This window comes from Anopheles moucheti, chromosome 3, assembly GCF_943734755.1.
Source record: "Anopheles moucheti chromosome 3, idAnoMoucSN_F20_07, whole genome shotgun sequence".
NCBI lineage: Eukaryota > Metazoa > Arthropoda > Insecta > Diptera > Culicidae > Anopheles > Anopheles moucheti.
In genome coordinates this window covers 51,215,686-51,229,733 of record NC_069141.1, presented here as the reverse complement: position 1 = coordinate 51,229,733, position 14,048 = coordinate 51,215,686, and the positions used below count along the sequence as shown (strand labels likewise).

Here is a 14,048-nt window from a genome sequence, read left to right as displayed (position 1 = left end):
GATCCATAATTGAATTTTATTCCGTACATGTCTCGTCAAGCTGCAGTCAGTACCCATTCCTCTACGTCGGTTGGCGTGAAAGTTCGAGTTCGTGTAATATAAAATCTTTAGTAGCTTAAGGGACGGATTTGAACACAGGCAGCAGAAAGATAAGTTGTCCTAACCTTTTGACGCCGTTCTCTGACACCTGACGCGTCGTCTGTGTGGCAAGTATGGAACACGTACTTTCTGACGTTCGTAGATGGAATAAGAATTGCTTCCGGTTTGTTAGGATTCGTTTGTGTGGTATAAATAGTAACAGTTTGTTTGTTTTTTTTTTCGCTTTAACCACTCGCTCCTTAACGCTATCCTTAAACTTAAATAAAATCAACCAGTTCAGACAGTACCTCCAGTTTGAGGAAAAGTCCTTATCGAGAAACTGGAAGTGTAGAATAGATATTTTTAGAATACATTCAATGCCTGCATTACACTAGTGAGAATAGTAGTATTTTCCCCGTTAAAAATAAGTAACACCCGTCGTACGAGGGCAGGGCATGATATTGAAATCGATGAACCTGCTTCCTTTGCGTCATCGTTCGACAACATTCGCTTGTTGCTGTTAATTATCGTTACTCACGTCAATGGTTGTTTCTTCAAGGATAGTTCCGTTGCCAGTAACGACTATTTATGGAGTTCTAGTTGAGTCATGTTCTACATTACCACGCTTAGTGTTCAATAGAACACAAAGTACCCGTAACGCGAATGTGTAGCCCAATTTATTACAGGCTCTGCAACAGCCTGCACAGAAATGCGCATCAAGTTCCCTTTTTCGGGCTGAAGAAAGACCCATATGATACGTAGCAAAATGTAATTTAAATAGATAAAATGAAGGAAGTGATTTACACGTTGCGCAAAATAACACTTAGATAAAGCAAAATCCAACAACCATATAAATCCCCCGTGTGGGTGATATTTCCTTCCCAAATTGCACAAGTATGGCAATGGCTACCATCCTACGGAGATAAAACATTCCGAATTTTTCAAAGCGATGATGCAGCAACGTCTCGCTACCTGTGGGCCGAGAACGTACTTAATCGCGTCGCCACCGTATCATCTCTCGCATCCATCCATCTGCAATATGACGGTTATCATTCTGCAGTAGTATTTCAGATTAGGGCTCATAATCATAAACTCTGCGTCATTTGGTGCCCGTGCGGTCACTAGCTAAACTTTCGGTTCATATAGTGTGTCGTTTTTTTCTTTTGCTCAGGTCTTTCGTAAATTTGAAGTAAAAACCGCTGCAGCATTTGTTTGCAAACGAGATCTTAACACAACAGTCGAGATAACCAGGTGTCATGTTGAATGTAGTGCAATTGAATGTACCATCCCTTGATTCGATGTACGGTTTGCTCACTAAATCCTTCGTATTGCTAGTAACTGCTGTACTTAGTCCGATCTAACTTGTTTACTATTCCATCGGTGCACTAAAACTGCAACCAAAACCACATGTGTGTACGCCTGGCAGCGATAGTAACGAAGCAACATTTCGGCCACACTAATTCAATATGTTTTCATTTCTTTTTCCAACACCTTTTCACCCAACATTCTTCAATGTTTAGTTCACCTTTGTTGGTGGATTGCGAGTGAGTATTTGCAAAATTTTTCCATCCATTTTCTCTCCTATTGACGAGTGTATTATTACTTTCTAAACTTCCTAGAGCAGTATAGTTAACCATGCAGTAATCCCGTGTTTTGCTCGTTTTGCACCACGAGCCACGAAAGATAGCTTTACGTTTGGCCACCATCTTTACAGTAGCGTTAGTCGTATGGTATTGTTTCCGTTCTGTTTGTTCCGTTTCGTTCTGTGTCCCGAAGTAAATTCATTAGTTTATAGTACCGGAGATCAGTTTGTTTCGAAAGTTACATCATAGGAATGCGGTTACTAATTGAATTTATTATATTTCTATTTGTTTAACCTGCGTATTCATCATTTTCGAACCCATTTTCGCGATGCATGACGCAAGTGTGACCTGTGCCTCATCAACCCGAGTTCCCGAGTTTTACGCAACCCTTATTTACCAAATATATCGCTGATTATGCTATGCTAATGCAAAATTTTTACATCTTCTTTCGACTTTCGCTTTATGTTGTTGCTTTTTTCCTCGTTACATTTGAATCTCTTTAATTCTTTTCTTGATTGCGTTCTTGTTGAAGTTGGTTTGGTTTTTATTGAAATTGTGTTTGGCCTTCTTCTATCTCGTTAAAATTATTATAACTCACCAGCTAGAGCTCATAACTCGTATCTGCTTTTCAAATTGGCTTTACAGTTTTGCACATACTATGCAATCGCTTCCACTGATTTATTCTCTTAAGAAAACGTCTCAAAATTGCAATCCCATTTTGTTCTTTAATGTTTAAAAACGTGTCCGAAAACAATTCTGACTCTTTTTCTGACGTCATCGTTAGGGGCATTTGATCAATGCTCGTCCTAATTAATGGTGAGAAACAATAGTAGTACCACTTCACTGCTCGCTGTGATGAGTGCGTGAGTGTGATATGGTGAGAAGTGAACAAGCGGAGTGTTCTCACGCCTCCAAGACAGCGGCTCGGGGACTTCGATTACTCTCTGTTGGCATTTTAATATTGGCGGCTTAGGCACAAAAGAGAGAGAGAGAGAGAGAGGGAGAAAACGCAACCAACCGTACACAAAGCCATATGTTGGGTATTTGGGTGGTGTGCGAGACCGAGTGAGCTTGGGAACATTGGGTCACGCGCGTTTTCGCTCACCAGAGAGCTCCAACTGGTAACATTTACCGTGTGTTTGTATGTGTGTGTGTGTCTGGTGTAACAGCGATCACGGGCAACCCCGCTTACTAGCATCGCATGACGTTACGTGCTGTCAGTCAACGAACGACACTCGACTTTTCAACAGTTGAAATTAAGTTTTTCCTCGGGGTTTGGCGCAGTAGTGGCGAGCTTTGGTTGCGTTCGGCATATTCAATACCATTTACGGTGTGTTCGTACACTTCGGTTGGTCTCGTGATTTCGGTTGCGGTTACAATTTGTGCAGCCTGACGCGCTAGCTTGTTGCTGTGCCTTTTGGTGGATCTTTTTACCGTATTGCAATACGAATTTCTCCATCATCTTGCCCAACAAAGCCACAATCGCGTTAAAATCCACATAACGACAGTGTTCCAGTGTGGAAAGTGTGTTGTGTGTGTGGTGTGTGTGTGTGGGGGAAAATTCATCGATTTTCACCATCATCATCATCGCCCTTGCAAACCAAACCAGTGCTGTTCGTCCTGTTTTTGTGTTCTTCGTTTTTTTTTTTTGTTTGCCTCGTACCGCGTACCGTGTTCAACCTGCCGGATTTTCCCGCTGATCGGGAGGAAAATTCTATTTTTAAAACGATGATAGTTTCCTTCCCATCCCGCGTGAAGTGAGCGCTGAGCGTGTTTTCTCATAACGCTCGCGTTTTTCCACCTGAACCAGCGAAGTGAGCGAAAAGCGTTGTGAAACAGAGAGGAGTATGCATCGGGTTTCCCTTTGCCGTCGACGACGCTTTTCCGGCATTTGAGCGAACTGATAATTTCGAGCACGAATCGCTGTGGTGGTACCACGCAAACGGCGCCACCAACAGACAACCAACCGACAACGCTCACATTCACTGTTTTCCCTCACGCCGGACGCCAACGGTCGGTGTATTTGGACGTGTGTTTGGAAAAATCGAAAGTGAAACAATATTGCCGCTGAAAACTTTTCCCCAATTGGGCGACCTATTTGGGAGTATTATTAAACACCACGAAAGCTGCATCATCATTCTATTGGGCCGTTAACAGTTAACTGCTCTATCCCTTACTGAGCAACTCGACCGCTGTGTATCGGTTTTACAAAATTGCCGGCCGGAAAATTCGAGTGAATAAACGACAAACAGTGCTGTGTGAATCATTCTAACTGCAAGGTGTATCTGTGGTGCTAAAGCGCGCACAGAGCAAAGAAACACCCCCATTATATTTAACCAACTCATCATCATCGTACTGGTGTGGTAAACATGGCCCAAATGGTGACAATGGAATCGATCGATCTGAGCGATGCGACCATCAGCATACCGCCCGAAATCCAGGTGGACCAAATACACATCGAAACACCAGAGGAAAGGTGAGAACCAAAGCCAAAGATAGCCAAATAGCTCGTTGCCCCCGAATGGGAAGGTTGGTGAGAAGGATGTCTGGTGGTTCGCGAGGAACCAGCACACACGACGGAAACCCGCTTACAGACACAATTTTCTGGCGTCTAAAAATAACCCATGCATCAGTTCCAATCTATATATCTCACTCTCTGGAGGCTTGGAAATGAATCGAATGAACCCGGGTTCTGCTTGGCGTACTGGTGCAACATGCTGGCCCTGTGCCAACATTCTGCCAGACCGAGTTCGAATAGCTTCACGCAACCGATCGATCGATTGCCCTTAAAACCGGTAACCGAAGACGTTGGGCAAGCGTATGCAATTGTGATAAGAAAATGGATTCGTTCGAGTGCGATTAGAATCGAGCGTCACCTTCTCACCACCTCACCTTGGACGCATTGTAGTCGCGTTTTGTTATGCGTTTTTTTTTACGCTTCGTTACACTCGCCCAAGACGCAATATCCGACCGTGTCCTAGCGCGTTCCAGTGTTATTATTTGCTGATATTCATGAATCATGTTTGGCACTGCACCCCGTCTCTCTTTCCCACTCCATGGTACAACGAGGGGTGGACGATGGGATGTGCCGGGGTTAACGCCACAAACATCCATTAGGATATTGAATATCATCTGCGAATGGTTGTGTCACCAAAAACGCGGCACAACACATATTAATAATACAACGAAATTGCACGCGGTAACCTCCGCTGGTCACACCGCGGTGGCACCCGGGACCGGGAAAATGGCCGTGGAAAATGATGACGGTGGGAAATTACTTTGGCAAATGAAAATGAATACAGTGATCCGTGGTTGTGGTTTTCTCATTTCCCTTTCCCATGCCAAAAGGGGTACACAAACGGGCAAACAAACATGTGGAAACGATTGCCTTCCGAAAGGACGTAACAGGGATACATGAATAAATTTTATATCATTTTATGTTCATTTTGAAATGGTGGGACTTCCTGATGAGAAAGAGAGAGAGAGAGAGAGAGAGAGAGAGAGAGAGAGAACGATGGGGGGGGTTTAAAAGATCCTTCCTATAGGAATGGGATACCGGAACCAAGGAATAAGGTCATAAAATTTAATTTTTAATGGACGCTACACAATTGATGGAACGATTTCTTATCTACCTTACAGCATTGTTGGGAACACTACAACAGCGGGTGGAACGTTCCCAACCACCTGTCAGAGAGCGCCAGGGAAAATTAAAAACTACGTAGAGGAGGAAGAAATCAAAAGGGATAAAACCGATCGCAGGATGCGCCTGCGATCTCTTTTTAAAACAACTGGTAAGGAATAAAGACCAATTTTTTGGCACCCACGATTGAACCGTGACAGGCAAAAAAAGTCTTATTCTTTAGTGTTATTCGCTAAATCGTTAGCAAACCATCGGTTTTCTAACAAGCATCTTTACCCATCTTTTATTATAAGACTTACTAGGCTTTTAAATTAAGACCACGAAATATTCCCTTCTAAAATATGCGAAGGACATCGGAGGTTCTGGACCATGGGATATGGTATCTTTGGGAGGAAAGAATTTGGAAATCAATAGTTGCAGTAGTTAAGGTGGTTCATTTGATACCGGCGACAGTTTCACACGATAGAACCGGTCCAAAATCCCATCCAGGATCTTCTCCCGTACTAAGGATTGACTGCCAAGACGGGTAAATAAAGTCAAAAAAGCGATAATTGGCAGGCCTAGACCCTCTTGAGGTTCTTGAGGTTATAATGCTGTCAAAGAAGAGAAAGTTACTATAGTATGCTGAATGAATATGCAAAAAGTAATAGAAAAACTATATTTCCCGTCTATGTTTGTAATTATTTTCCAATTTTTATACCGGTTTTTTGTTATCAAGTTTTTTTCAAAACGGTTTAAAGCGAATTTTGAAATGTAAACACTGCCAATGCGCACCATTCGCTACTGCTGCTCACGCCTAGCAATGGCGTTTGTGGCTGTGGTGTGATAACCCCGCTTTCCTAATTAGGCAACCGATGTTAAACACCTTGACGGCATTAGCACCGCAAACTGTACTGGCAAAAGACGCACGCCGGACGAATCAGTAAACGCTGCTGCGAATGGAAGGGTGTTTTTGCCACGAGTCTCGAAAGTGTGCCCAAATGTAACATTTTAGTCTAAACATGGTAATGATCGAGTGGTGCCACCATCCGCACATGCCCCGTATTGAAGATCGTCTGCAAAACCTGTTGAAAACGTCCATATGTGTCTGAATGGATAGCAACCAACAAAGCACGAGGCAACTTGTTTTTCTTTTTGTTGCGTTGGAAAAAATAACAAAATTACTGTAAATGTGCAAACGTGGAAATAATTTCATAAATTCCCATTTCATTCCTATTGCTCGCTGAAATTTGCTGTTAAAAAAACCCTAATTTGCACTACGATACTCTCTGCTTTTTAGTCCATTTTGTGAATTCCAGCTTTTGATAGAGTATGAACTGAAGATAATCTTCCAAAACTGGTGCATGAAAAGCACTGTGCGAACATTGTGTGTGTGTATGTCCCAGGTCCCATGGTACGACCAACTGCTAGTCATTAGCTTCACCACCGCCTTTCACGTCAAACACGACATTCTCCTCCGTGGTGGAGCTCGTTCGGGGGATGCAGGCAACTGTTTTGGGTGCGTTCCACTTGAAGGCTTCGACCGTCATACGCATTGTGCACCGGAAACTTGATAGGTATAGGTGCCGGTGAAATCTCACCATGACCTAGCCGTGACTTTACTTCCTTGCGTTTGCAGCAACTAGCACGTTGCAGCACCTAGTGGAGGAAGTTCTGAAAAGAAGCTCCTTTTGATTGAGTTTTAAACGAGGTTTGATGAATCTGAATGTTTTTGAATCTCTATTTCAAAGATTCATGAGTCATCTAAGGATTGAATCATTATGATTGGTTTCATGAATCATTCGATCCAAGCAACAAGTGTCGATTCCTGATATAAAAGACTCATCGTTAAAAGAGAGCTTTATTTTGGATGATAACAGAATTGACACGTTGGACAAAAGTTTGATAAGTTGATACCAAAAAAAAATGGCACCAATGTATTGGTAATCTGACATAGTTTTTTTCAAAATTGGACGTGAGAGCTTACGTTTTAGACGAAACATTTAATTTTTTTACGAATTTTTAAAAACTGGTTGAAAAAAAACGTTGCGAATGATGTTAAGCAGTGACAATTGTTTGCCTTGTTGGCATCATGTTTCCCTTTGACAGAAGCTTTTAGTACACACAAAAAAAGCTTCTAATTAATATCACCTGATACCAATCTGCTAACCATTGGGACAAATTCCGTTTGAGATCGACCGTTCATGTTTCGTAATCGATACTCGATCGATAACGGAGTCGATACTGTGTAAATTAAAAACTCTTCATATAAATGTACATCCAGTTGATTGGATAATTATGCAATAAAATTTAAACACGAATGATAATTATCTTCTATTATTAATTTCAATAATCAGGATATGGAGACAACGGGTAACCCTTTAAATGATTGAACCGGAAGAAATTTACCAATAAGAAAAGAATTCCCCTTTTCTGTGCCCGTAATTGTTAATAGACGCTAGGCAAACAGAGTTCGTTTATGGCATGCAACATGACAGCGAAGTTAAAGTGGATCATTCAACAATGATCCACCGTACTGCGCAATTACAATCACATCTGGTGGTATTGTCCCAAGATTCCCTTATCTGACCACTCTGAAACATTAATCGATCGATTGCGTTCGATGATTACTACGATGGGCAAGAGAAAGAGCGCACAAGGTTGACGATGGATGGTACGTAAAAGTCTATCCATCGTGTACGTGAGCTACATAAATCAGCATCATGCGCGCTTGGGCGGGAGTTCTTGGACCAGCGAGGATTCCAGAGCGGCAACACGTAAAATGTCCTTCTAGCGAGCGATCAGGTTTGTGCCACCGAAGGCCGACTGGCTGAAATTGGTTAGCGGTAGCCACCAACCTTTCCCAGTGGCGGACAACGAAGGATTGGGGGTTGGCGTTTCAGTTGAGGTGCAGCAGTCGCCTGCACGGCCATCTCTCCCGTAGATGCTTGTTGTGCAACTGCTCTGCAACACATTACCAATTCCCGAGCAATTTTACTCGCCAAGGGTAATTCGTCATTACCGTGCTGCGTGCCGTACGCTGGTACGATTAATTGTCTTCTTGTCAACTATCTTTTCCCTTTGCTGCATTTACCAGCTGCCACCACTTAACCATCTTGCACGTCTATGTCAAGGTCAGCTTAGGGAGAATGGTGCCGAAACCAACTCATCCTCAGTAGTGTGTTGTTTTGTACTTCTTCTTGCCTTTAAAAGCGTTCCGGTTGGTGGATGAAAATGTAACTCTTTTTCGATGTAAAAAAAAGTTGTTTTTCATTTGCACGTTACATCTTTGCCCCCCCGGGAATCGGGAACACACAGGTGATTTAGTGCATGCCTCATCCTGTCTTCTTGCTATCAATTGGTCTCGTTGTTAGTTACTCGCGCAAATTGAGACCGCGCGTTCGTGTTGTCATCTGGTTTGCTTTTTATTGATTTTGACGTTTCTTGTTTGTTTGTCTTTTTGTTATTGCTTTAATGTTTCTACTCCTGTTCCACATTTCAGGCCTACTTTGTTTTGGTGTACGCGTATCTCTATATAGCATAAATGGGACGGAATGGGACGGGGTCAAACTATAGCACCTTCCTTTAGCATCGTCGGCCATTTATGTGCCGTCTGTCGTCTTATCCGCCCTATTCCCTACCGCACTACTGAGATGATTTCTTCTCTCTTCTAGTACGACCACAGAGAACTATTGTCCGGAGATGATCGGCCATGTCCTGGCCACGCACGTCGGCAAACGGACCCGTATTCTAGACGGCTCCTTTACGTACGTCGAGCTGATGAAACACTACCACTCGTCGCTCGATGAGAGCGAATGGCAAAAGGAGAACCTGTTAGTACTTCATATGCAACTACCAAACAAACTGTATCTCAATATTGCAACGCTGTTCCCTTTCTTGGCTTCGGCTTTGTTTTTGTTTTTGTTGATTTAGTTTCTCCTTTTGTTTGGAATGTGTTTTCTATTCTGCCATTTTGTTGTTTGGTTTTGCTCTTCTCTTTTCGATTTTATCAGTTGCTTTGTGCAGGTTGGTTAGCATATGCTTTCGGCTTTCCTGAGCGTAGGGGCTTTTTTTTGTTAACCATTATCTGTTATTTGCATATTAGAGTTAAAAATTCGTATGTTTGAAATAGCATTTACATTGATTCGTTTGCACGCATTAGCGCAACGGTAGTGTGATGTTGTAGTCTTGTTTACTCTTGGTCAGCCGAATGACGAAGCGAACTGGCTGGTGACTAATGCGAACAATTATCCATTAATTAGCAACCTTACGTTTATTGGGAGGCAAACGTAAGCCTTATGCAAACACTTACTCAACGTTAGAGCATACAGACAGCAGGTGGAGATAAGAGAACTATTAGAAACTCTGTGCACAAAATAAAACGTTAGTTTCAACATTTCGAATAAAGTAAAACTAGCACTTTGTAGAAATGATTCGATATATTTTTATCGAAACGAAACGTGTAGTTCTACCGACGGCATGCTCTCGAAAAACCCCTTTTCGAATAGGGGTGCTTAAAAAGATCCTCAGTCCTAAATAAATAGACAGCCAAAGTTTACACTAAAAAAGGGGAGGTTTTCTGAGTTTGGGTCTAAATTAGACTGACTTTTGTTTGAATTTACAATGATATCACGGGCCTTACACACAGTCACTTTTAAATTGTGATTCAATTGTGCAAACATTCTGTGCACTACGGTCGTGGTGCCTCGTACCACGCGGTAGTAAAGTAGCCATACGCGAGGAAACTAGTTTTTCACAACCATTCTTCTTCCATCACACCCCTTACGCGGGCCAAGGTTCGAACGGAAGTGGCAGGTAGATTGGAGCTTTAGCATGAAACCACACATCCGGTCACTACTACTGCCAGCGTGTACCGTTTTGCGTCCGGTGCCGACCGGATGCTTATGCCCGGGCTAAATGATGACCCAGCCGTGGAGCAATTGGACGTCGACGGGCCCCGAAAAGGTCGTTCGGCAACTGGGTAGTGAGTAGGGGCAAGTTTTGCGATCGATCGCTATTTCATGGCCACAGTTAGCCGCTCGGTGCTGTTGCTCCTTGGCAGATGGAATCCCTCCTGACGCGGGACCTGAAGCTGGGGCTGGGAACAGCTTTGGCGCTCATTTCCATAGTTTCCAGCCTGGTTGGTACCTCCTAGGGGGTTGGTTTGGAGATACCCAACCCCAGAGGTATAGAACGCGCACATTCGAATGGTCTTATGCAATGAAAATTGAGACCGTACAGCAAGAAGAACGGAGGAGATAAGAAAGGGTTCTTTTTTCTTGCTGTCATCTCACACCGTAACCTTCACCTTTTGCGTATCAACAATACAGCGCGACGGTGGTCACGTTTCTCCTAATTATTTCACTACACGTCCGCGCTTCACCGGGGAGCGATTGTTGCGTTGGTGTGACTCTGACTGTCGGAAAACCCTTCCAGCGTACATAACCCCTTCCCATTACTCGGTTAGGCGGATCTTAACCAATGCCACCGGTGCAATCATTAAAAAGTGAAATGTGAAATACTAAACAACAAACCTAGTTTTGCAAACAGGAAAATGGCTGTCGTGAGGAATTTGAAAAGACCAGCCCCGTTGGCGCTCAAGTGTTGCCCTTTGGGAGAAAATGAAACGGCGCTGCTAGTGCCAATCTTATATTTCATACTATTCGCACTATTATCATTGCACGAATACGTACGGTTATTAAATTACCCAACGGCCAGAAGCGTTGCTGATATACCCTTTTTGGATTCTGATTCGTCGGAGGATTTTCTAGTTGTGTGTCCCCTGTTTTTTTTTGCATTATTCATCTTTCTCAAATGCAACTCCTCCGCCGACTGCAACCGGGTGATGATGAAGCGTACAGTTTGCAAAATAGGTCAACGTGATTGATTAAATTACGTCGAGCACAGTTGAGCTTGAAACAGGCTTGTTGTTCTGATGAAATGCACCATTTATATGCGCGCCGCAAAGAGCGATTCCTTGCGCAGGATGGAACATTCCAAGCGTGTCAACACACAGCTTTCCACGGCGATCAATTCTAGTCTGGCGTGCGCCTGTTCTTGACGACGATTGTTTATGTAAGTGCACCCCGTGTGGGGGAGTGAACGGAGAACGCAGTCTACCGTTTATTGGGGGCTAACACCATATGCCACATGGAAAAAAGTGCTAAAGCTCGGAAATTGATTGCCCGAGGAGACATACGTTGTTTGTAAGCAATGATTACAAATAAACAATGATGATTACAGTCATGTAACAACTAACAATGCAATTTAATTGCCAAGTTGCTATTCTAAAGCTGTTTGAAATGGAGGAAATTTCCATTCATTTAGAAAAAAACAGGTAGCAAATATTGGAAAGATCTTGAATAGTTCGATTTCTCTATAGCTTCATCGAAATGTTACTTTGTACTGCTCGCAAATATCATTCAATTGTGTCTCTTTTTATCTCCCCTTTTGCACATTTTTGTTCCACAGATACGAACGACTGTTGAGACGTGCTAAAACGGAAGACCTGTCGGAAGTTTCGGGCATCGGATGTCTGTACCAGAGCGGTGTAGACAGGCTCGGCCGGCCGGTTGTAGTTTTCTGCGGCAAATGGTTCCCCGCTCACAATATCGACCTAGAGAAGGTTTGTGTTAAAAGTGTTGTTGTTGCTGTGTTTGGGCACTTGGCTAACTGGAATGATTTCTTTCCATCACAACAGGCCCTGCTCTACCTGATATATTTGCTCGATCCGATCGTGAAAGGCGACTACGTGATCGCTTATTTCCACACGTTGACGAGCTCGAACAACTACCCATCTCTGCAGTGGCTGAAGGACGTCTACAGTATACTGCCCTACAAGTAAGTAGAGGCTGGTCGCCAACCGGTTATTTGAAGGATTGTTAGATTTCCAGCAAAGAATCGATAGGATCTCGCCCCTAACGAAAACATGTGCTATCTACTAATATGTGTCCTATTTTCTGTGCGGCGGTACGGTTGTGCAGGTACAAGAAGAATTTGAAAGCCTTTTACATTGTGCATCCCACATTCTGGACGAAGATGATGACCTGGTGGTTTACCACGTTCATGGCACCGGCAATCAAGACGAAGGTGCATTCGCTTCCGGGCGTTGAGCATCTGTACTCGGCCATCGCAAAGGATCAGCTCGAAATTCCTGCGTACATTACCGAGTACGATATGGCGGTAAGTGGCATCCGTTCTGTGCAATACCTCAGAAAATTATCAACCGATGATGTTATTCGTATCTTATTTCCAGACCAACGGCATACACTACTTCCAACCGATCGCAAACACATCCTCACCAGCATCCTAAGCACCGGCGACGACTCGTCAATATAAACCCTCCTCTTAATGCACCTTCCGATCGTGATTGTTAATGAATCGATTAGCGTACGACATTTTGCACCTTTTTGCACTACCAACAAACAAAACCAAAACCACACACGTACCGAACCGAACAAAACACCGAGCGCATTTAACGACGGTACCACCGTTTCCCACCCGAGAGAAGGTAGCGACATGTTTTTGCCCAAACAATTTGGACGCCCACTTCCTCGCGACCTCCAGGCAACAGACAGCGATGGGAGAAAATCATCACAAAAAAAACCGACACTATTATAATGTTTCTATCACAACTAACTACTCATGATAGGAGGAACAGGAAACCGAAATCTTTGCTTCCCTTCCAAAACCATTGTTACGTGTTTTGTGAGTGTTTGTGTGTTTGTGCTCGCGCAAAAAAAAAAGGTTACTCTGTAAGACAACATTGAAACAAATCAAATTGGCAATTAACGGTTACCTTTCTAACCTATCGATTTATAAGAAACAACTGCAAAACTCTACATAAACCGACGGCAGAGATGTTTGCTACTATCGGGAACACAAACCTGCATTGAAGCAAAAGGAGTATTTTGATGCGCTGTTTAGTGTTCCTTTTAATTGTTCGACCATTGAACGGTGAACGTGTTTTACTATCCAAAGCAAAATGGCAGCAAAGGTTTAGTAAGAGTCGTACACAAACTCTCAGATATACAAAGCTAAATAGAAACTGAAGCCTTCGCCCATCGCGCTAATCGAAACGAAATTAATTAATAGTGAGGTTATGCCCCGGTAGTTGATTGCAAAGCTTTTGTCTCCTTTTCCTGAATATCGGGGTCATCCATGATGTTTTCCAAATCTGTGGAACAACGCCTTTACTGAACGGTCGTTGGAATAGATGAACCAATAATGGGAACACCACATCACTCCATTTTTTTTAACGCACTGCGGGTCAGTGTCCGTCAGGCCCCGCAGTTGTAGGACGTGTTCAGCTTATTTGAGGCGGTTTTTTACGGTATCCCTGTTGACGGTGAGATTCATATCGACAACGTCTTGTTGGCTGTCCTTGACTGCTTGGTCGATCATTAATGGGTGTGTTACTCTTTCAGAAAAGGCTTCTTGAAATCTTGATGCGAAAACTTCACAGATTTCATGTTCCGTCAAAGCCGATTCACTGTTATGTTCAATGCATGACGAAGGAGTGGTGTGTTTCCGTCGTGAATTGCCAAAATTCAAGAAAACTTATGGATTGATGTGCAAGTTGCGCTGCGTCCTTGAACTGTATGCTTCACATAAAAGCCTGTTATAGGAGCTGTAAGCACGTAGCTATTGAGTGGCCGATTGCTTATTGCGCACTGATAGATGTCGTCGCAGGTTTCTAACAGCGGTATTCTTCCGCCTTTTCAAAGCTTTAAGCTCCCTGTTTGACCAGGGTGGCCAACGTTTCGGCT

General features: G+C 43.3%; 1 protein-coding gene across 4 annotated transcripts in view; it reads left to right on the top strand.

Moving 5' to 3' along the window:
- The window catches only part of LOC128300581 (protein GDAP2 homolog), a 38,701-nt gene extending 24,653 nt beyond the window's left edge, over window positions 1-14,048 (top strand). For 3 of the 4 annotated variants that reach the window (XM_053036695.1, XM_053036696.1, XM_053036699.1), the window contains 4 exons: window positions 11,752-11,905; window positions 11,981-12,120; window positions 12,264-12,462; window positions 12,536-14,048. In XM_053036695.1, coding sequence (XP_052892655.1) covers window positions 11,752-11,905; window positions 11,981-12,120; window positions 12,264-12,462; window positions 12,536-12,592 — 550 coding nt within the window. In that variant the 3' untranslated portion in view covers window positions 12,593-14,048. Of the gene's footprint in view, window positions 1-8,782; window positions 8,922-11,751; window positions 11,906-11,980; window positions 12,121-12,263; window positions 12,463-12,535 lie in introns of those variants that run through there. The other variant, XM_053036697.1, reaches the window with a different exon arrangement.